General features: G+C 42.6%; 1 protein-coding gene across 1 annotated transcript in view; it reads left to right on the plus strand.

Moving 5' to 3' along the window:
* The window catches only part of B4GALT6 (beta-1,4-galactosyltransferase 6), a 70,257-nt gene that overhangs the window by 35,824 nt on the left and 10,663 nt on the right, over positions 1-23,770 (plus strand). Inside the window, exons 2-5 of the mRNA XM_018555307.1 lie at positions 1,112-1,228; positions 10,557-10,670; positions 13,320-13,441; positions 21,434-21,550. Of these exons, the coding sequence (XP_018410809.1) occupies positions 1,112-1,228; positions 10,557-10,670; positions 13,320-13,441; positions 21,434-21,550 (470 nt within the window). The remainder of the gene's footprint in view (positions 1-1,111; positions 1,229-10,556; positions 10,671-13,319; positions 13,442-21,433; positions 21,551-23,770) is intronic.

Genomic DNA, 23,770 nt, shown 5'->3' on the forward strand with positions numbered 1-23,770 from the left:
CTCACTGGACCCGGAAGTGATGTGCATTACATCACTTCCGGTGTCACTGGGCACATTCTCCAGCTCCTAGAGCCAGAAGAAGAAGAAGCTGGTGAAGCAGATCTCTGCTTTATCAGCTTCTTTGGGATCCCTGGGTGACATTAGCGGTCTGAAAGACCCCTGATGTCTCCATAAAGAGGACCTGTCCCATTGTATTTGATATTACATAGGAGGCTTGTTAGCCCTCTATGCAATAGCAATAAAGCAGAGTGTAAAAATTAAAGTAACATAAAAAAAAAGTTAAAATACAAAAAAAATGTTTAAAGTCCCCCGGCCCCCACGTGCACGCACAAACAACGCAAAAACGCGTCGGATGCGCCTACGTGCAAAAACAAAAATTGCGCCACATATGTTGCATATCATCGCGAGCGTCGGCGTGAGAGCAATAATTCTAGGCCCATCAATCACTGTTAACACTAAACTGATGAGCCGTAAAAGTGTTAAAAGCTTCACCTATGGGAAATTTTGGTTATTGTAGTTTTGTTGCGGTTTCGCGGACGCATGCAATTTTAAGGCTTGACATGTTTGGTATCTATTTACCCGGCATGACCCCGTCTTTTATATTTTACCAAAAAATTGGGCATTATATTCTGTTTCTGTGCACTAAATTTCATTTTAGTGTATTTTATCCTAAAAATACGTGTTTGATAAACATTTGCACAAATACCGTGCAACATAAAAAAATGCAACTAGCATCTTTTTATTCTACGGGGCCTCTGCTTTCAGAAAATATATAATTGTTTAAGTGTCTGAAGCTGTTTTCTAGCCAGAAATTCAGATTTTATCATATGTGTGTAAATGTAAGAAATTGCTCCGGGCAGCAAGTGGTTAAGGGAGCACTTCTCCAAAGAACACCAATGTGAGGAAACATTGCAATTTTAATAGTCTGTGTTTTTCTGAGCATTGCTATTATCATTCCTATTTATGTCCTAATTATTAATGAAAGCACTGTTGTCGTCTACTGTAGAACAGCCCTAGGTGTCAAATACTTTAAGTATGCAGCATTCCTAATTTAAGTTTTTTTTCTTACATTGCTGTCAGTCTGATGTCCGGTGTTTTTGTTTATTTTCAGCAAATACCTACCTCTTCATGGTGCAAGCTCAAGGCATAATGCTACGAGACAACGTTCGAACCATCGGGCATATGCTGAGACAATATACCAATAAAAATGGTACACTAAATGGAACAGGTAATGTCATACTCTGATTCATCTTACTCTATTTTGTGTAAAGTTTTCAACCCTTGTAGTCCATTGAAAGTAGTTTGCATATATTTTTCCTAACTTGTGTGTTCTGGTTTCAGAATGTTTCGATTCTTTATAAGAACTTTCAACTTGCTTTCAAGCATATGTAGAGTCAGAAAATAAAATAACAAATACATATATGCTCTTTAATCCTCTTTTTTTGTTTTTGTTTCTTTAAAACTCTGTGCACCTTTTGTACCCATATATACTTTAGAATCAGGGTGGATTTGATTTAAATCAAGTCGATTTTAAATTAGAGCTATAGAGGAATACAAATCCCAGCAATACATTATAGAGCACCATGTGTAGGAAACTGCAGTTTTCCAGCAACTTGTTTCTGTGATTGGACCTGTCTATCGGCAGCTTTGCTGATCGTGGATTTGGGCGGTGAGCGTGAGGCATGGAGGAGGTGCGGCGTGTGGAGCGTGGATGCGGGCGGGTCTGGCAGCGGTGAGCGGGAGGCGGTGTGGCGCACAGCGTGTGTGTAGCCGTGAACAGGGCCAACCGATCGGAAGCCGATTAATCGATGATTGAAAAAGTTGACAACTTTTTCAATCATCGATTATAATCGATTATGTCGATTTTAGTTGTTGCAGCCCTAATTTAAATCACTAGTAAAAAGGCTTGATTTAACCCCTTCATGACTGAGCTTGTTTTTAGTTTCTGTTCGTAAATGACTGACACACTTTTGACATTTTTGCTGTGTGATTATTTAACAGCCCTAACAGCCCCAAAGAAGCAAATAACTCGTCACGTACAGTGTACGTGACAAGTCATTTGGTCCCTTTGTGGCTGGACGTACAGTGTACGTCTCCCGTCACGAAGGGGTTAAGTCATCTCGATTTTAAGTCATAATTTTTAAAGCGCAACTGTCATCTCTGTCCCGCAGCGGCTCCTCCTCTGACCCGCTGTTGACTCACCGACAGTCCCATTCACTTTAATGGGACGGCTGGTGATGCGGCAGTGACACAACAAGGTGAGGGACGTGGCAGGCAGCAGGTGAGTGGATGCCCGCTAAGTGCTCTTTAAATGTAAGGACTCATTTCTTGCTGGTAGTAAGAATCTTTAATATTATTTGCAAACAAAATGAAGGTTTCCTATTTTAGAATAATAAGCTGTCAGGTTAGTAAAACAGCGATATCAGACCCGATTTTAGGTTAATCGCACATAGTTTGAGAACTACTCAAATTCTTTAATTAATACAATAACATTATGTTGCATATTTTTGTATTTACTTAAACATCAATGTTTAGTAATGCATCAATGCAATGCATGTTATCTCCGCTTGCAGAGCTTGGATTCATTGAATGAGTTCACCAAAAATGTAAATATTGCAGAATATACAGCCTCATGCTACATAACTAAGCTCCATTTCATGCTGAATAAACTAAATTATTAATGTATCTTAAATAGAAAACTATCTTTTAGATAGATTTTTACTCCAAAAGCATTTTATTAAAATACATTTGATAAAAAAATCAGATTTTAAATTTAAAAAAATCGTTTTTTGTTTTTTTTTAAATCATCGATTTATTATCCACCCTGTTTAGAGTCATTTCTGAGAACCTTCCCTGCATTAATTTCCATTCTGCCTGTGGCTACAAATCATTCCTCCTCCCTCTGTAGCCACCCATTCAGATGCACTCCGTTCGGCAGACGTCAACTTTTGTTGAAGGAGACGGGCCAAAAATTCTAGTCCGAACATCTGCAGTCGCCCAATCAGTTGCAGTCACTGTTCGGGTATTCTCTCAGAATACAATGGTGGGAAGGATTTCCGCATACACATGCTGAACAAGAGAAAATGACTAGTGTATGGCCAGCTTTATACTCTGCATGTTTGTCTCTCCTGTACTGTATCCCTTTATTTTGTAAAAGCGATGCATAAACAGTTGGCACTATATCAATGCTGTATAATAATAATTAAAGTCAGAGATGGCCAAACAGATTCTTCAGTGATAGCATGCTCCCTATTTCTGTTAATACTGATTTCCTTCAAAATCAGATATCTTTCTTTCCCCTCCCCTTGCACTTGTCTGATATTCATACTATGGTTTGGTGTGCATACATTTTTTTTTCATCATGACCTCCTAGTTTTAAAAAATAGAATAAAGCTGTTTTCTTAAAATGTAGTATTTACATGTAAAGCCTTTGTTTCATGATGACCTGTCATAATCCCTTTATTTCCTTCCAGAAACTGTAACACAATAGTGATATGACAGGAATGATGTGCATGACAGTACTGTGGCAGAACATTCTGAGAGTCTTTTGCTAAACAACATGCATCTAGATTGGTCAGATAATTGCAGCAAAGTTTCAAGACGACACTTTCTGTTCAAATTATGAGGTTAAAGTGACACTAAACTCAGGAGCTAAATCTTAAAAATACATTCAAGTGCCTTAACTATTAACAAAAATGTATCTTATTTGTGTATCACTCGGCTGTAGATCCTCAAATCATCTCTGAATTGGTGCTGGCACTGTCCTTCCTTCTGGAGGGTGGCTACTTTTCTCCCCCATGGTCCCTGTGTGTAGCCACTGCTACTTCTGATGCTCTGACTCTCTGTGCCCTGTGTGTAGCCACCGCTGTTCCCCATGGTCCCTGAGTGTAGCCACCACTCCAAGCTCACTCTAATGTTGGACTACAGATATTTAACACCTGACTTTAGTGTCACTTTAGGATGGGGCTAACAATCATACTTAAAATTCAAACAGTAGGACCCGCATGAGTTAATTCTTCCTAGTGATCATGCTGTAGCTGACAGGGTCTTATTTGTTCCAGTACTTTGATAGATCTGCTCTCTTCACTTTTAAAGAGCAGTTGTCAGTACTCTAGTGGTACTGGACCGACTCCAGCGGAGAGCTGCCAGCGCATGTTTACATGGATTCTTCTGCGCCCAGGGTGCCCTTCACCATTTAGAATCACCCTTTCTATTGCCAATATGTACAGAAAATGCTGCCAAATAGGATTTTTTCTACTCAGTGTTGTATTTTAAGTGAGTAAAAACTCTGCTCCAGTCTGGCTCAGTTTGTCCCCCATTGGATGCCACCATTTCCCCTTTCAAATGGCTAAACATTCTGGTGGCCGGAGTGTTAAAACGCTGCCACGTTACTGAACCTTGCAAATACCCGCCATGTTGTGTGATGCCTCCCACTGACTTGTATGTCCTGTAGTGACCCCTTAGGCTGTCAGACAATTGCTTCTGCCGCTAGAGACAAAAAGCCAGTGGCAGGATCTCTGAAAAAGCTGCCCGTCTGCCTCTTAGGAACCGCTCCCTCTGTAACCAGATTGCAGCATGATGCCGCTCTCTCGCTGGCCTGAACTCTGCTGATTCTCAATTGCTAGTGATGGGGCAACATCTCCGCACCTCAGCTACAGAGGGAGCAATTCCTTTGGGACAAACGGGCAGCCTCTTAGCTACCTATTTATGGCAGGGGGAGGGAGGGGTCAATGACATAATCTTAAAGGGACCAAAAGTTAACGTGCACTTTATTTTAAAGCACACTTTTTTCTTTCATAAGCAGGGCAGGTGCCAACTGAACCTTACCCTGGTTGTGTCCTTTTTTTACTCGGCTTCCTGAAACCAAGAAACAATTGTTACAAAGTAATATTTAGAGTTCTTAACGGCTCTGACATTTGAAACAACAGAACAATTTTTTTTTTTTTTTAATGCCTTTACATCTCTAAGGCCCCTTTCACACGGGCTGATCAGAAGGGGATCTGTGCAAAGATCCCTTTCTGATCGGACACTACAGATCGGATGTCACCGCTGTGACATCCATGCCCGTCTTATCTTTTCCTCGATCTTGTGATGTGTCCGTTTTACATCTGATTACTTTCGATCAAGCACGATCAGGTCCATCGAAATGGAACACTGTTTTGTTTGTTTTTCTGGACCTGCCCGGTTTTGGGGGTAAGTGGGTGTAAATGGACGCCTGTCTGTTTAGACCCGGCTGCCCATAGATTAGCATTGGGCATCCGATCGGGTCCTCCTTAAAAACTGACAGGTGGACTCGATCGGACCGACCATGTGAAAGAGGGCCTAAGGTCTCATGTACACAAGGGCATGAGGCTGTAGAACATAAATTGAAAGAGTATTTCTGTGCCCAGGATGTGCAGCTGCCCATAGCAGTATAGGGATGTAGGCAACTGTTCGTGGGTTTACTCTGCCACTTGCGTAAAACCCACACATGCATACAGATGTGCAACCCTAGACACAGCTAGTGTGTGCCCAGGGGCATTTGTTTTTACACATGCATGGGTTTATGCAAGTAGCGGCATAAACCCTCATACAACCACCTACACCGCTTCACTACTAATGTGAGTGACTGTATCTGTATATCCTGGGTTCAGAAATACACCCTCAATTCCACAGCCTTATGTGTCTGAGTGAATGAGGCCCTAGGTGCATCAGTTTACCAAAGTTTACATAGCATAGAATAGGTCAGAATTAAAATAGAAGTATTCCTAGGATATGCATGTAATATATGTAACAGCAGTGGCCTATGCATTTCCTTACAGACTGCATGGATGGAAGCTTTCATCACCTCCGTGCAGAAATGCCCCCAGGAATACTTATCACAACATAACAACATCTAGGCAATTCATATTCCAGCCCAAGCTGTTGGTATTTATTCCATTCTGGAAAAATAAAACAGGAAGCATTGAAGAACGAATAACAAATTACCCCTTATAAACCAGGAAAAGGTTTGCTAATGGGTTAGAGGAACCAATATTTTATTCTCTGCAGGAGTACAAATACTTAATGGAAAAACCACAGCTGTTGTCATGGTACAAGGTTCTCTAACTGGCAGTCAATGGTTTACGTCTGACATAAATAGATCCTGCAGCTCACAGCAGAGATTGTGTTTAAAGCAGTCAACTAGACAAGAAGTAGATTTTCTCCCAGCGGGTTTTGCTGACTTGGAAAAGCAGCACTAATGCTTCATGTACACATTTTCAGTACAACATGGAAAAGTAGACGGAAGAAATCGTACCAAACTAATAAATCCTCACGGACAGGTTTATTGGGGAAAACTTGTACACAGTTGCTAAACTCCAGGCAGCTATGAAAGGCACACACTTTACAGCTCTGTAATCATTAGCACACTCTTACATGTAGTTTTCCTAAATGTAAGTACTGTATGTACCTTTATTTTGAATTGGTATCAGCCCCTTGTAGTCCATGTAGAGCAGAGCAGAGCTCAGGGAGAGGGAGAGAGAAGCAGTACAATGTAGCCAAATGTCCTGCCGTGTAAGAAGCATGCTGATAGGAAGAGCGAGCAGAGAATCTGAGATGAACTCGCCAGTCTGCTGCTTCTCCTGCCAATGTCTAACCACAGGATGGAGAGAAGACCTGAAAATGAAACTGCAGCAGAGAAAGATCAGGTCCTCGCTCCTGCCAGGGAGAGCTGTGCTGTGTGGCAGAGCTTGTGTAAATCTCAAGACTGGATGGACAGAATTTGTTTTAGGTAATCTGCTCGTTATTGTATTTTAACTGTATATTTAGTTAAAGGAGAACTATGAGGTGAGTGCTTTTCACTCGGCTCAGTAGATCGGGAAGTGAGCGAACACATAACGGCGTTCGCTCACCTCTTCCTGTCACGGCTCTCTGCCGTGACAGGGGAGGGGCTGGATTCCCCCCTCTCTGCTCCGATCCTCCAGCACCCAAGAAAGAGTGCGTATCGTGCCTCTGTGTGGCTTTTGAAACAGGCAGACCCTCTCTGCTGCAATGCTGGGAGCGTTCATTGGCTGCAGCATCCCAGAAACTGGCCAGGATGGGAATGTAAACAAAAATCATAATATTTCAGCCAGACTTCAAGGGACAGAAATGGCCTACAGGCTTGGCATCTACAGCAATCTGTATTTTTAAAAGCCGCTCAGTTTAATTTCATCTACTGGGGCCCCTTGTGTGCATGGCCACTTCATTGGAAAAGGTGTGCCAAAAGTGTACCTGGCTGCTGTACAGACTCTCTGGAATGACTATATTTTTTTTCCATACAATACAGAAAGCATGCATGCACAGTGCTAATGAAAGTGGTCATACATTTGAATCATAATGACGTGACCTGGCAAGTTTAAGGACAGTCCTGAAAAGTTGATGATTAAAACAGACAAGTTAAAATCTTAGTCAACATGGCTTTTACCAGCAAACTATGCCTGCAGTTCAGAAAGTCTTCCCTCCAGCTGTGTTACAGCCTGAATATCAGAGAGCCAGATCAGCTACAATGCATATTTGTACTGATGGATCTGACAGCTATGATTACAAGAAGCCACTTATGACTGAGTCTTCTTCTTAAAAGGAACATTTGATAAAATGGCACATAGGTACATTTATATTACAACTAAATGATCCTGTATTAGTCTAACCAAATCCTTTTACTATGTGAGCTGAGCTCAGCCGCTGATGCTAAAGGGAGAGAAAGCACTCTGCGCATGGGCAGTTTGAATGGGGCAGGAGCGGCTGCTGGGGCCGCACTTCCAACATATATCCCATCATGCCGTTTGGCTAGGATGGAGGGGGGGTTCAGCTACCTAGAGGTTTTTGTAGACAAGCCATGCAGGACCTAGAGTTATGCAATGGGAAAGGGATAGCATGAGCATTGGGGCTTTTTGGAAAATATGCAGAAAGGTGAACCAACCCTTTTAGTCGTAGACCATTGTTTACACATATTGTGGTGACCTGCGTTTTACTGCACCAGTTTAACAAAGGTCACTGCAAGAACACATAGAAAACAATTGTTTTCTAGGTGTCCCATTACCACGACAACATGGGTGTAATGGGCACTGCGCTGTGATAAAATGCAAAATGACAAAAAGCACTGCTGTACAGGGACCTGAATGGAGCGTATACATTGTACATTTCACATAAAGTTAGAAAAAGAAAGAAAAATGTAAACTGTGACGGCTCTGGGAGTGTGCGATACAACGCACACTGCCAGAGCTGCCACAACGCACTAGCCCATCCAGTAAAATGCAGCATTTTGACAGAGATGCTAGTGTGTATGGGCCCTAAAGCTAAATTACGCTGGGGAGTTACCAAATGCTGAGGCAGATAAATATCTGTGCTAAAAGCTTTGCCAGGCTGTGGTATGGCAGAGTGCTAGTAAGGCGCCGTGTATACTGTAAACTGCCACCTTTTGACTGGTCACTGCTGGCTGTCAATTAGAAGCCGCCTGTTTCTTACACTCATACCATCTGAGTAAACAACAAAAGCTATTCCTGGGAGAATACTTCCCAGTTGTGGAGCTGAGCCTTGGTGGCCCTTTGGTTCGGCTAATAGTTTCCTGTACTTATTTATAACTTTGATGAGGGCTTAGGTTTAATTTCTCCGTGGATCATAATTCACCACCTGCAAAGTATTCAGTACAGCAATGTAGAGTAAAATAAAGTGTTCTATCCCCTTTTAGATTGTGAGCTCTCATGGGCAGGGCCCTCCTTACCATCTTGTCTGGATTTGTATTGTAACAGTAATGTCTTATATTGTAAAGCACGGCGCAAAATGTTGGCGCTAGATAAATCCTGTATTATAATATTAATCATATAATAATAGGAACCAACCAGACGTCGTCTCTGACCTGACCACAGTGATCTGGTCTTCTGCTATGGGTTCATGTATTTTGCACATTTCTTGCACTGCTTTATTGCATTGGCGTAGTCGGAAGACATAACTGTGAAGTGAAAGTTCTTATACAGCATTGTAAACTTCTTAATTTGTATACAGCGTTGTAATTCTTTGCTGTATATTTGTTTTAGTATAAGATTGCATGCCATTCTCAGTGTATCTATGTCAGGTGTGCTAAGATACAACTTTGATTGTCACAGTTACCAGTTGCTGCTAGAAGTTTAGTAGGCCATTTGCCTATTGTTCCCATTTGGCAGCACATATAACAGCTGAACGTGCACACAAGCTGGCTAGTCTGATAATGTAATTGTTTTACAAAGTGTGAGGCTGTGCTGAGCCTAGATACTGGAATAAGCAGACAGGATGTAGGAAGCGTCATGATGCATGGCACTCAGATGAATACATAAATAACATATTATAGTTGTGTCCTTCATTGCGTTATAAGCTTGCCAATACTAATGACATAAAGCCAGGATAAAGCGATACTCCCTGTTCAGTGCAAAATCTACTCAAAACATTATTAATTCCTAAAGAAGAACTCTGAGCAGAAATAATCCTTATCCTTGCTGTGGGGCTAAGTGCTCATTTTCATCTAGGGACAAAAATAAAGTTATACTCACCTGACCCTTGGAGCCAGCTTGCTACTAGACCAGTCCCTGCAACCTCTCTCCCCCTCCGCTCTGGCGGTCTAAGGTCCTGTCAGTCATCACCCTATACACTGTATTGGACATGAGGATGCCAAAGGACATTCTATTACTGGAGTGGAGGAAGAGAGAGGCGGCAGGTACCGCTCTAGCAGCCAGCTGGCTCTGAAGTTCAGGTGAGTATATCTTTGTTATTTTTGTCCCTAGATGTAAACAAGCACTGAGTTCTTTAATGGAGTGAGTCAGTGGGGGATCCATCCAGCAGCATGATTTCCACCACTCTTGCTGGTCCTGCTGTGATAAACCTACAGTGTGCAGTAGACCTCCTCCTCCATCTCTCCGGAATGATTTTCCATAGTTCCCTATGGGCGATATCCTAGTTAGGATAACCGATAACAACAGAGATGAAGGGGCCCACCCAGAATTATAGACTACACCTAAAACTGATCTTTGTTTTGCATAAATGCTCCACTGGTTGAATCTTCAATCTTAAGGTTCCAGTGGCAAGATCTTTCCACTAAATCTCCTGGCTGCACCCCATGCCATGAATGTCTTACCTCTCCATTTAGTAGAGTCAGTGACATATCCAGCAGGGTAGTAAATAACTGGATCTTGGTAACTGTGTACAGCAAAGTCCATGCACAAAGTCCCTCATCGCTATAAAGAGTCCATGACCATTTCAGTAGGTCAGCACCAACTCTTCTGTTCTGGGAAAGGTGCAGGGGGCTCTTTGGTGGTGTACCATGCACGGTAAATATCTGAACTCCCTATGTGCCAGAAGATACTGTCATCGGGATTGAAAGCCAGGGAGAATCCAGAATGAGTTGTCAACAGGAACGGAGGGGATATCTTGCAGTACGTACACTTGTTCCACTTGACAAATGCCTATCGGGGCAGTTGTCATGTATGTCAGGTGGTATACAGGGATTCTGGAATGTTTTACTTGCAGATGTAATATAACCGGAAACTGTCCAAATATTCATTCATTTCTCTCTTGTTCCATTGCAGACTACCCAGATGGTACAAATTCTACTGATTTCACCGCACAGTCCACAATGTATCTGCCTGAAAACTTTACATTCTCTCCAAACCTTCCTTGTCCGGAAAAGTTGCCGTTTATGCGTAAGTATTTTGTATTGATTATTGGCCTGGTGTTCTTCTGCCTGTTTCTAGAGGTTTTATTCCCACAACAGTGAATTTGTATCTGTATCAAACTGCATGTTTTAGGTACCCATTCATCTAGCGTTTACTGGAGAATGACTTGTTTACGCAGTGGTGCTGTACTCGCAGTGGTGCTGTACGCAGCATCCATGGCCATCTAAGTAAATACGTACAAAGGTGTTCTAGAAAAACTGTGACATTTTGTAAAACTAACAAGAGTCTGAAGAGCAGACAGTTTGTGTACTTTTCTGAAGTTTGTATTTATTCTTAAAGGAGAACTATGGGGTCAGTGTTTTTCCCCATAGTTCTCCTTAGGGTAACGGGTGGACACAAACTAGCGTCCTCCCGTTAGCCTAAGCTCAGTATACCGCGAGCTACAGCTCGCGGTATACTGAGACGCCGGAGCGGATCCTGACTTAGACGACGGGATCCGCCCAGCTGCGTAAGTAACAGCTGGCTCTGCCTATCTAGAGGCAGAGCCAGCTGTACCCGCCCCTCCCCCGTCCGTTCCGCCAGTCAGCGCTGGCAGATCGGAGCGGGGAGAGGGGAATCCAGCCCTTCCCCCTGTCACGGCAGAGAGCCGTGACAGGAAAAGCACTCACCTCATAGTTCTCCTTTTAAGTGCTTTTCAATGTGTCTTTACATTTAGCGATCTTCTTAAATCTATGGGTTTGCCCCCATAACACTGGGTGGCCAGTAGAGAGGTCTTTGGCACAGGACAGAGCGTGAGCATGCATGCTTGGGTCGCAGGTTCCATAGCAGTGCTCCATGAAAATAATTGAGGTGCCTGCTCTATAGATGGGGGCCAGTTTATGAGCTTTGCAAAGGACATTTTGGTGCTAGTGTGCACTCTATTCAAACTAATTGTCCAGTGATATAGTTGCTAGCTTTCCTACTTTTTCCATGCATAGTCACAGATATATTTCTGTTTTTTGGCTCCGACTTATTGAAGCATAATAAAAAATGTTTCCAGTTGGTCATGTTAGATTAATTTCTTATCTTTTTTTTTTTTTTCTGATTTTGATATGCTACATCATTTGACCTTTAAAGCCGAACTCTGGGATAAGCTAATCTTATCCTATCTAAATACAAAAGGCAAGTACATCCCTACTTGAATCTGGGTGTACTTTGTGTATTTCTTCCAGATCTGTGCAGTAATCCAGTGTGAAATGTTGTCTTTGTGCAGGGGCTTTCTTTAATATAGACCAGTCACTACTGCTCTCTCTCCTTGTGCAGGGTGACTGGTCTTGTATCTGCCCCCTCCTTTAGTTTTCTGCAGGAAGCATGTAGTGGGTGGACCTGTCGGGTCCCTTCCACGGCCCTGCTCTCTGCACATGTGCAGAATAGTGATGATGTTTGTGCTAGGTTTGCATAGACTTTTGGTGCTTACAATGTGAATTTGTATCCTTTGTGGCTTTTGAAGAATGTTTTTGTGTTTTTCATCCTTGGAGTTCAGCTTTAAATTCCTGTTATGGATTCAAGTCATAAAAAAAAAAAAACTGAGCTAGTCTCCAGAATGCAGAATAAACAAAATAAAGAAAAAATGCTCACCTGATCCTCGGTCCTGTGGCATTGACTGCTCGCATCTCTCCGGTTGTGCCATGTCCCTCAGCGTCTTCATGTCTAATAGACACGTATAGACGTGATGACGTCACAGGTCCTTAGAACACTGGAGTCAAGGGGAGATGAGGCTACTAAACCGGGACTAGTCTAGCAGCCAGGTGGGACCAAGGATCTGGTGAATATCTCTTATTTTCACACACTAAGCAAAACAAGCAGTTAATCCTTGCAGTGCAGGGGTAGCCCCACTGCAAGGGTTAACTTTTCAAAGTCCTGGAGTTCCACTTTGTGCCGCAAATATGGAAGGACAGGGACCTGAAAAAATGTATTTACCTAAAACAAAAAAAATATTATATGCGATTCTTGGCACAGGTAGGGTAAAAAATGTTTGGGAAAGTGGAAAATGAGGGTGAATGTCTGCTTTGAATTAAACCCAAAAATATGCAATTTCTTCAGTTCAGGTTCCGTTTGTTAAGAGAAGGAAGGCTGCTATCATTGCCCTGTTATTGGAGGGATATTTCCTGTCAGACCTGAGTGGTCTCTGCACTATGGTGCATATGTGCAGAGACCACTAAGCTTTACAAAAAGGCCAGCCACACATCAATAAATATCAACCAGAAGGACTTTTCTGTCCAAGACTCATTAGATTGGTCCTCTTTCTTAGCTGATACCTTCTTAATGAAGAGATTGGATCTGCATTGGTGTGTGTTGCCATTGTGCGCAGTGAAGTGTGATCTGTGCGGCATGCCACGTGAAATCTTATCTGAAGCACTGTAATTACAATCTGTAAGCTCTATAAGGAAGTTGCAGACTTAACCTTTACGGTGGTATTGTAACAGTTCCCATATATGCCTGTAAGTCGTAACATTCCTCTTCATGTTGCATCAGGCCATATAAACAAATGTTTATTTCACGATTTCCTTGTTTTTTTTTTTTCTTTTCTATTGCTGATTTTATTTTACATTTTTTTAGTTTTTTTTTTATTGTTTCCATTGTCATGTGCAACATAGCAAAATACAGACTTCTAATTAGAAATGTTCTTTGGTGCAGGTGGGCCTACAGATATTAATATGAGTGAGATCTCATTAGAGGAAGTTCATCAGATGTTTGCCGATATGGGTATTGGAGCTGGAGGACACTGGAAGCCCACAGACTGCACTCCTCGGTGGAAGGTGAGAGAATCAGTAAAGCATGTTACTATATATAATTTACTATATAATTTGGGCCAGGCAGATCGATAGTATTAGTGCTGATGTGTAACAAGGTAGTCTATTAGCTGAAGTCACTCACCTTTTATAGATGTTTTACCCAGAAATTATGCTGCAGTACTTGGTGGACACCTCCATTAATGGAATCCCTTTGCCTCGTGGCACTGTTGGTGCCCATTTACACACTTCTGTCCTGTAGCATTGTGTTAACATGCCTGTTACGTTGCATTAAGGCAGCCCATAAATTTGAATGATTTACCAACATGCTAGAATGGACCAAAGAACAAACATGCACAATTTTTAGCAACGCAGCTCACCACAACATGTGGTAGTGTATACTTGGGCATTGCGGTGTGCTGCAGTACATGTGCCTTTGCTTATTGCTTGAAGTGCCATTGAAAATAAATAACACCGCAATGCACCAACCTATATGTGGAGCATCGTGTGTTGCCACAATGTGTAGGTGTGAATGGGCCCCTTACTGTATCACTTGACTTTAGGACAAGTCGTGGAGTCTGAAATATACATTACTTCTAGGAATGGGGTGGCATGTGACTTTCTCCTCTACTGTGATGCAGTCCTAGATGCCTGAGTAGCCAATCTCCAGGTCCATGTGTTGTCTAGACAACCCTCGAACAGCAAACAAGCACAAGGCAAGAATGAGCAATGAGGGGAAAATGGGCAACGTGCAGGTTCACCTCATGAAGACCTTGTGATGCGCTTGGATGGGAGCAAGCATTCTGGACTACTTGTGAAAGAAGTGGCTGTGTTGCAGATAGGTGTCACATGTTTACAGTGCACAAATGTTAGGATCTAGTTGGGTGCTATTGGGGGTTCCTGTGAAGGGTTTTTCTTTCAAATATTTTCATCCCGGATTCTCACTCATCACTGCTACAGATGTTTCAGGGCCCAGTTCTGTTTCCCCATTACTATATCCGTAAATCAATGAGTAGTGTTACATACAATGCAGACCATCTTTCTGCTATTGTCAGCAGAATCGTCAACCATAAAATCTTTTGCCTTAAATTAATTTACCTCCAGTGCCTGATACTAGTTAAAAGCCAATCCAAAGACCATATTTATTTACAAAATGTAAATATCCAAGGCAGAGATGGTGGGATATCCATCATCATTTAGAACTTATTTCATGATGGATGCTGTCTGTGTTAGGCTGGGTAATTGCTGCTGTTTTAGGTGCCCACCTAGCATTTAGTAAAAGCTAAAAATGTCTGCATTGGGTGCTTGCCTGCACCTATTTCAGGATGTAAACTGAAAGAAGTCTAGACTAACAAACAAACTAACACATTTCTAACAAACTCTTTACGGTTAACTCGGTAACAAAGACCAGAAGACACCACCAAAAATTGGTGGGAAAAAAATGTCAACACACGGGGCGCAAGGGGTTCTTCACAGTTAGAGCGGTTAAGGTCTGGAACTCACTGCCGCAGGAGGTGATTTCAGCTAAGAGTGTGGAATCATTCAAGAAACTATTGGACGAGTTCCTCTGAGACCGTAACATATAGGGGTACAGGTACTCCTAAGACCAAAATTACACATGGACTCATACACCAGCTCAAAGATAAATGCACACACACAATAGGTTGGATGGGCTTATGTCTTTATTCAGCCTCAAATACTATGTAACTATGTATGTAGACAATATATGAAGATTTGTAAATAATTGTCCCAATATTCAATCATCTATGCCATGAGCAGGTGTATGTATTATGGGGCATGTTCATGCTCTGATCCATAGAGGGTTAGTGGGAGACATTTTCCAAAGGTCATTTCCATCTGTTAACTCCATCTTTATGGGCTTGGCAACATTTGTGCTCTCTAACAGTTTTTCCTGGGTTGTAAAATGGTATAAGGTACCATTTGAAGGGCTTTATGGGACGTGTTCTGTAGATAAGGAATCTAAGAAAATGATTGCCCAAGTTGTTTTATAAAGGTGCAATGAGGAACTATAAATGATCAGAGGCCATTATTTTAAAGGTTACTTTTTCAAATATCTTGGAATGCTGTTTGAAAACATTTGTTCAGTAATTAACTACCTTTTTCAAATGTTGTTCTTGCGCTTTTGTGGATTAGCAGCTTTTGCCATTACTGACTTACTCCAGTGCATGTTTGTGTATCTACTTGCAGCTAGGAAGCTGTATCTAGGACACACCCAGCAAATGCTTATTGAAGCTTAGAGTTTACAGGAAATGTTCATGGGAATTTTCCTCATGCACTTCACTAGTAAACGGCATTCATGGGAAATATATTTATATTAAATTAACAGCGAGAACCTGAACTCCAACAAGCATGTGCCCATAAGTAGCAGATGATCTAGGATTTTTATGCTGGCCACAGTGCACCAATAAAGAACCCTTTATGAAACAAAAAATACTCCTTTTAGTAAAGGAAGCCTAAATGTTTTTGAATGCTTATGTATACTCATGTTCAAGAAAAAAATCTATAAAAATATACATAGACACAAGTCCATCGAGTCCAACCTACAGAGATACGGGGGGAAAAAAAACAAGAGAAGAAAAGCTTAAACAGAATGCTATGCCCACAGCTACCCACTTTATGGGGTTTTTTTGTGTGTTTTTTTTTTTTTTAATTGGTTTGTGAATATTTGTGTTTTTGCCTTTTTATACCTCTAGGACAGGCTGGTGCTTTTTTCTGCCTAGCCATGGTGATTAAATAAAGTAACCTTTTGATGAGTTGCATTTAGGACCAGTGGACTTCTATCTGAGTATTGAACAAAAGAGAAGGTCGCCCGCTGCTCCTGTAAACTTTCTGCTGTCATCTCAGTTGTCTTAGACAAGGCTGTTAAGATTCCTATGGGCGTTGACATGCCAGGATTGTTATTTTCACTAGAGCAAAGAAAGTGCATTTGGTGCCTGTTGAGTCTTCTCCCTGCTTGATGGCTATAAACTTGCGTGTTTCACCAATCTCAGGTCTGCAGCACTAATTTAGGACTGCAACTAATGATTATTTTCATATTCGATTAGATGGCTATTCGGATTAAAAGAATTAAATGCCATCCTTAATTTAAAATAAAATACACAAATGCATTGTTGCACACACAAAGCTTCAGAATAAAACTGCATGCACAATATTTTGCAATTGCAATGCACTGGGACGCACAGCATTGCGGTACCGTGCATTCCAGTGTAGGGGATCACACTGTGGGTGGGTGCCCTGTCTGGGGTGCCATTGAAATGACTGGCACTGCAACGCACCTCCTGCAGCAGAATTTATCAGGCCAAAAGCAAAAAATACTTTTTTTTTTTTTTTTTTTTACAACCATTTATAATTTTATTTTTTTAAATAATTGTATTGTAAGCACATGGTGCATGAGTAGCTTCAGCCAGGGAATGTCGGCAGCCAGTGGCAAGATTCTGCAGACAGCAGCTGAATGTAAATACAACAGGTAGTGGGCTGGTGTAATTTGGCCATTTCAAATTACAATATCAGGCTGGCTATTGCATCCGCCCACTGCTTGCTGTGCCCTCCTCCCAGTGTGGAGGAGAGAGCTAGGGGATCCAACCTACTAATCGATAATGAGGATAGTTGACAACTATTCTCATCAATTATTATCAAGTAATCGAATAGTTTGTTGCAGCTCTACAGTAATTTACTACAAGCTGGGTTATCCTAGAATTATATAACTGCAGATTAACATAAAACCCAAAAGAACCACACAAACCTGTTAGACTCGCGCATAAACAAGCCCCAAAACTCCAACGTGTGATATTGACTCATTAGCTTCAAATTTTCTATGTGGTCATATTCAATTATCACTAATGGCAAACCTTTTTAGTTATATTTGGATAAGGTGGTAAGGGGTTAGAACCACTGTCCAGTGTCCTCGTTGGGGAGATTTATTCTCTCCAACTGTCCTAATCACCAATGTCACCAGGAATGAAAGTGAAGGTAAAGCCAACATTTTAAAGAGGAAATATTCCACTGGGGACACTTGTTTCTGTGACAACTGTGTAAGAGAGGATTTCCCACATTAGATATTCTCTGGAAGACAGGAAGTGAAGGTAAATCTCGCCGATGAGGCACATATAGCAAAAAAAAACTACCTGTGGTTTTTCACCTTACCCTACTTTATCCAACATAAAAGAAAAAGTTGTGACTTAGATATATTTTAAATTCCTCCTTTCATATTTATTTATGTGCTTATAATTGATACATATATTATAAATATACGCAAGGTGATTATATACCTCCAAAAGAAAGCTCTTTCTGTCCCCAGAAAATGTTTTGTCTGTCAGATGGGTGAAGCCCTGGACACGCCTCAAGCAACCCTAATGTAACAAATCTTCTTTTCGAACACTTATTGTTTAATTACAATGAAGAACTGTGCAGTTTTTTTTTTATTGGAGCAAATTATGTTTGCTCAACTTTACATTGATCTGTCAAACGAAATGATCCTAGGAAGATTAGAGAGAAAAGTTTCAGCATAATGACTTAATCCCCTCTGCTTTAGCCTTAATCGATGTCATAGCTGTAACATGGATTAGATTAAATACAGAAATGTGTTTTCAAATGTCTTCTATTGTGGCTTTATTGTTCTAAAAAGGTTAGTCGACGTGTCCATTATTCCTCTGATTCTACAAATGTGGATGATAGAAAAGGTGAAGCCATGTTTCATAGTGACCAATCAGATTGGATGGTAAACTAGGGTTGAAAAAATCCCAGGAGCCAGGTAGCCAATGCTCTTTAGGCCTCGTTCACACCTGAACGTTTTGTAGCGCGTTCTATGCTCGACGAACGCTCTACAAAACGCTCAAACATCTAAATCCCATTGTATTCAATGGGTCTGGTTCACACCTTGGCGTATTTCAGCCTGTCCCTAACGCGCTACAAAACGGCCCACGCCTGAAAAGGTACATGTACTACTTTGGGCCGTTTTTGTTGCGCGTTTCCATTGGGATACAGCCAAGTAGCCCTCGGAAACGCGGGTTTGTCGCGCGATTATTTTACCGCGAATCGCGGTTAAAAAACCGCGCGACAGACGCGCACATGCAATACGCCTAGGTGTGAACCAGGCCTTAGAAACGACGGCTGGTGCCTAACTTTTGAGCTTTTCTCTAGTTGTTGTCACGGGAGCTGGCTCATAAAAAAAACAAATTAAGCTTGCTCCTGGATTGGACACACTGGCTCCTAAATTCAAGATTAATTTGTCCAACATTGCTGTACACACATCCCTGGGAAAATGATTCATTGTGTTGGGCATTGTCCAAGTTTTATAGAAAGAACCCTGTGCATGTTGTTCTTGTCAGCACAGTTACATTGGCACAGGACTATCTTCCTGTTTGATTGTTAACCTTTATCTCTGTGTTCTTTGAAATATGTGAACTTTAGTCTATCATTTTATAAGTAGTGAGATCAATATTCTTCCTGGAATTACCTCCTGTCCCTTTACAGTAACTGGCAAGTGTATCTGGTTTCCACCGTCCACCCTCATGTAACTTGTATCTGATTGTACATTACGATTAGTAATGTGCAGGGCAGGTATGTGCATGTAAGAGTGATGAGTCTTCATTCTTGATGTACATGCTTGAAATGCTGTTGGGTAATTAGGGACCCAGTAGTGTTTACTTTGTCACTAATGGCAGAGTGTTACCTGAATACAGCTTTGGCTGCTATATGCTCTGGCTAATGTGTGTTGCTTTTTGTTTTGTCTTGCACACGCAATCATTTAGAAGGAAATAAACTTTAAAATAACTTGTGCAACGAAAAGGAATTTGCTTTTCAAGGAAGCAGAGATTAAAAATGGCCTTGTATTCATTCCCCTTGTGGGAATAGTTTATAAATAGTTAATCTCAATAAAACTGCATTCCAGAGTTACTCATGCCACTCTCTGATGCAGACATAAGCAGTATACGTTGTATTTTGGAGCTTATGTCAGGGTTTCATTGAAGCCCTGTGCCACATTCATGTACATGTTATGAGATCTTAGATACTTAGGGTTTGGTGCAGCCTCTGAGCCAATGAAGTTCTCTTGCTTACACATGTGCTCGCTAGCAGCATGCTAACAGATGGTGAAAGCAGAGGGATGAGCTCATCAGTCTTCTCCTTCATTGTCCCGTGGCAAGCTGGGGGTAGAGAGGTGATCAGCAACCTGGCTGTGCTGTATAACTCTCAAGCCTGGATGGACAGAAATATCAAGTCTTTGAGAGATAAAACGGCTCCATCATACACATTTCAGCAGTATTTGTCTGTTTCTCTAAACTTCAATTTAAATAATAATGACATTTTGTAAACCATGAGCTTATCATTGCAGCATCAGCCAAATTAAGGCGAAGTGTTTCTCCATCTCAGTCAGGTTTTGTTTGGTAATACAAGTTGTAAATTGTTAGAATTAGCAGTTTTTACACAAATTGAATATATTTCAAGTTTTTTTTAGTCTAGTGAACTTGGCAACTGTTGCACAGGACTACAAAGCAGGAAGGAGAACCTATATATGTGATAGCAGCAAAGAGAGCCTGTGTATGTAATAGCAAGGAGCAGAGCCTGTATATGGAATGGCAGGGAGCAGAGCCTGGATATGGAATGGCAGGGAGCAGAGCCTGGATATGGAATGGCAGGGAGCAGAGCCTGGATATGGAATGGCAGGGAGCAGAGCCTGGATATGGAATGGCAGGGAGCAGAGCCTGGATATGGAATGGCAGGGAGCAGAGCCTGGATATGGAATGGCAGGGAGCAGAGCCTGGATATGGAATGGCAGGGAGCAGAGCCTGGATATGGAATGGCAGGGAGCAGAGCCTGGATATGGAATGGCAGGGAGCAGAGCCTGGATATGGAATGGCAGGGAGCAGAGCCTGGATATGGAATGGCAGGGAGCAGAGCCTGGATATGGAATGGCAGGGAGCAGAGCCTGGATATGGAATGGCAGGGAGCAGAGCCTGGATATGGAATGGCAGGGAGCAGAGCCTGGATATGGAATGGCAGGGAGCAGAGCCTGGATATGGAATGGCAGGGAGCAGAGCCTGGATATGGAATGGCAGGGAGCAGAGCCTGGATATGGAATGGCAGGGAGCAGAGCCTGGATATGGAATGGCAGGGAGCAGAGCCTGGATATGGAATGGCAGGGAGCAGAGCCTGGATATGGAATGGCAGGGAGCAGAGCCTGGATATGGAATGGCAGGGAGCAGAGCCTGGATATGGAATGGCAGGGAGCAGAGCCTGGATATGGAATGGCAGGGAGCAGAGCCTGGATATGGAATGGCAGGGAGCAGAGCCTGGATATGGAATGGCAGGGAGCAGAGCCTGGATATGGAATGGCAGGGAGCAGAGCCTGGATATGGAATGGCAGGGAGCAGAGCCTGGATATGGAATGGCAGGGAGCAGAGCCTGGATATGGAATGGCAGGGAGCAGAGCCTGGATATGGAATGGCAGGGAGCAGAGCCTGGATATGGAATGGCAGGGAGCAGAGCCTGGATATGGAATGGCAGGGAGCAGAGCCTGGATATGGAATGGCAGGGAGCAGAGCCTGGATATGGAATGGCAGGGAGCAGAGCCTGGATATGGAATGGCAGGGAGCAGAGCCTGGATATGGAATGGCAGGGAGCAGAGCCTGTATATGGAATGGCAGGGAGCAGAGCCTGTGGATCTGTGTCGCTGGGATGGGGACACAGAGTTTTATGGCTCCGTGTAAAGTGCTGAGCATGTTGCCATGCTTTAGATGAATCAGTAAAAAATGCTGTCGCTGCCCATGCTGCTGTTGGGCGATAGAACTGTTTCCTTTTTGCTCGGCAGCTGTGTATAAAAACAGATCAATGATTTCCATGTTTTAAAGATCATCCTGAGCCCCATAACTTGTTTCTCTGATTTGTTTGTCAAATGTTCACCACGCAGCAGTCATATGTATATGTGTTATCATATGTTATGTGTTTATTATATGTGTAACCACGGAGAAGTCATATGTATATGTGTTATCGTTTTTGCAGGTAGCGATCCTGATTCCATTCCGAAATCGCCATGAACACCTGCCGATTTTCTTCCGCCACCTGATACCCATGCTGCAGAGACAGCGCTTAGAATTTTCCTTCTATGTCATCGAACAGGTAAATTCTACAGCAAACTAGCCCGGATCTTCTCCCTATGTTCTATACAGAGACTCCGAAGCCACACTTTCATTATACAGTTTTACAGGTACAACCCCTGTCAGCTTGTTTTTTTTTGTCATTTGTGTCCCATTGGGGAGATTTCCCTTGACTTCCTGTCTGAAAGCCATGAGCGGAAATCCCTCCAAATAGAGGGAAATCTCTGATGGTCAGCAGGGTCAACACAACTAGTGTCACCACTTGAAGATTTCCCATCTTTTCCTGTTCTGGTGTCGACCCAAAATATGGGGATTTTCTTTCACTTTCAGTGATCACGGTCACCAGGACAGATAGAGAGGGTGAATCTCCCTAATGGGAACACAGGCAGGAATAAAAATCTGACAGATGTTCTAATCCTTCCACTCTAAACTAAAAAAAAAGGTTTTGGCTTCAGTTACACTTTAATACTCCATTATTATTAACTAGTATTTTGTAGGGCTGCAACAACTAATCGACATAATCGATTATAATCGATTATTGAAAAAGTTGTCAACTTTTTCAATAATCGATTAATCGGCTTCCGATCAGTTGGCCCTGTTCACGGCTCCACACACGCTGCGCGCCGCACCTCTTCCCCACCCCATGCTCAGTATTCTTTTTTTTTTCTCTAAGTCCCCCTACACACCTGGGTGTTCCATGAAAGCGTACCCAACATGGGGGAAAAAACTCTCATGGAATGCGTTAACAACGTGCAACGGGCTTGCAGTGCTATTACCAGTTAATGGCACGCAAACCTGCGGGGAAAAAAACACGAGATGCTATATGAGAATTTTCTACATGACCTGCTTTCCTGCATTTGTCACGTGTGCATTGAAATAAATGGGCAACGTGTGGCAAATGCAGGAAACAAACGCGTGTGAACGTAACATGCAAACCCATTATGCTTGGGTGTAAATGGGGACTGAGAGGGCATCTAGATTTCGGCATGTCTGTGTATATTTTTTAAAAAGTGTATCTAAAGCCATACATTGCCATGTCCTGCATAGAGTGGCGATTGGTTAGATCCCCTGTGCAGTTTATATTGCTGCCTGTGGCACCACCGGGAAGAGTTGCCCTCTCGGGACTGAAAGTGAGGGGAAATCTAAAATGTTACGTTGTCACAGGAATAGGTCAGAAAATGTTTCCTTGGGGAAATTTGATTCGGTAACACTTGTCTAAGAGGAGATTTCCTCTGACATCCTGTTGTATCTGTGGGGCAGGAAGTGAAGGGAAACCTTCCCAATGGGACACAGATGGCAAAGAACAACCCTGATAGAATGTTTTAAACATTTCCCACTTTTGGCTTTAGATATACTTTAAACCAGTGGTTCTCAACCTGTGTAACCTCAGGACCCACATTTGTCCTTGGTCATGAAGTCGCGACGCAAGTCGCACCGCATTGGAACGCACGGCATTGAGGTACCGCACGTTCCGATGCGGGCAATCAAACTGTGTACAGGAGATGCGTTTGGGGTGCCGTTCAAATGAATGGCAATGCAACACAACTCCCACACCAGAATTTGCGGTAGGTGCGATTTATGCGTGGTACAATGCAGTAATCGCAATGGACTGTGCAATTAACGCTCTGTACTAGTGTGAACGGACCCTCAAAAATACTGTCAGACACACACAACCACAGACACAATCTCTCACACTCACATACACACTTCACAATAAAATACATTTGATTTCCTTTTTTTAAGATCCACCCAGTCTCCCTATCATATCGAGAACTGTGGTGGATCCTCAGCCTGAGGTCCAGTGGGGGCTGCAGTGCTGTGACAGAGCTCCATCCATATTGCCATGTTCTCAGGTCCCCCAAAAGAGCAGGGGACCTCAAAAACCGTGGTGGTGTAAAATGTCAATCAGTGTCCCCTGTCACAATGTCTCCTGTCAGTGCAGAAGCTGGGGAGGCATTAGCAGGGCTGCGCTGCAAGTAGAAAACTTGCAGCACAGCCCTTCTAAAGCCCCCTCCAACAGACCCCCCCCCCCCCTTCTGCACTGACTGGAGACAATATGACAGGGGACACTGGTGGGCATTGTGTGGGCTTGGAATACATAATGTTCATCAGCGTCCCCTGTCATAATGTCTCCTGTCATTGCAGAAGGGGGGGTATGTAAGGGGCATTAGCAGGGACTCTGTTGCAAGTAGAAAAGTCAGCACTACACAGCAGAGGCGTAACTAGAAACCTAGTCTTCCCC

This window comes from Nanorana parkeri, unplaced genomic scaffold (genome assembly GCF_000935625.1).
Source record: "Nanorana parkeri isolate BGI_ZX_2015 unplaced genomic scaffold, ASM93562v1 scaffold191, whole genome shotgun sequence".
In the NCBI taxonomy this organism is placed as follows: domain Eukaryota; kingdom Metazoa; phylum Chordata; class Amphibia; order Anura; family Dicroglossidae; genus Nanorana; species Nanorana parkeri.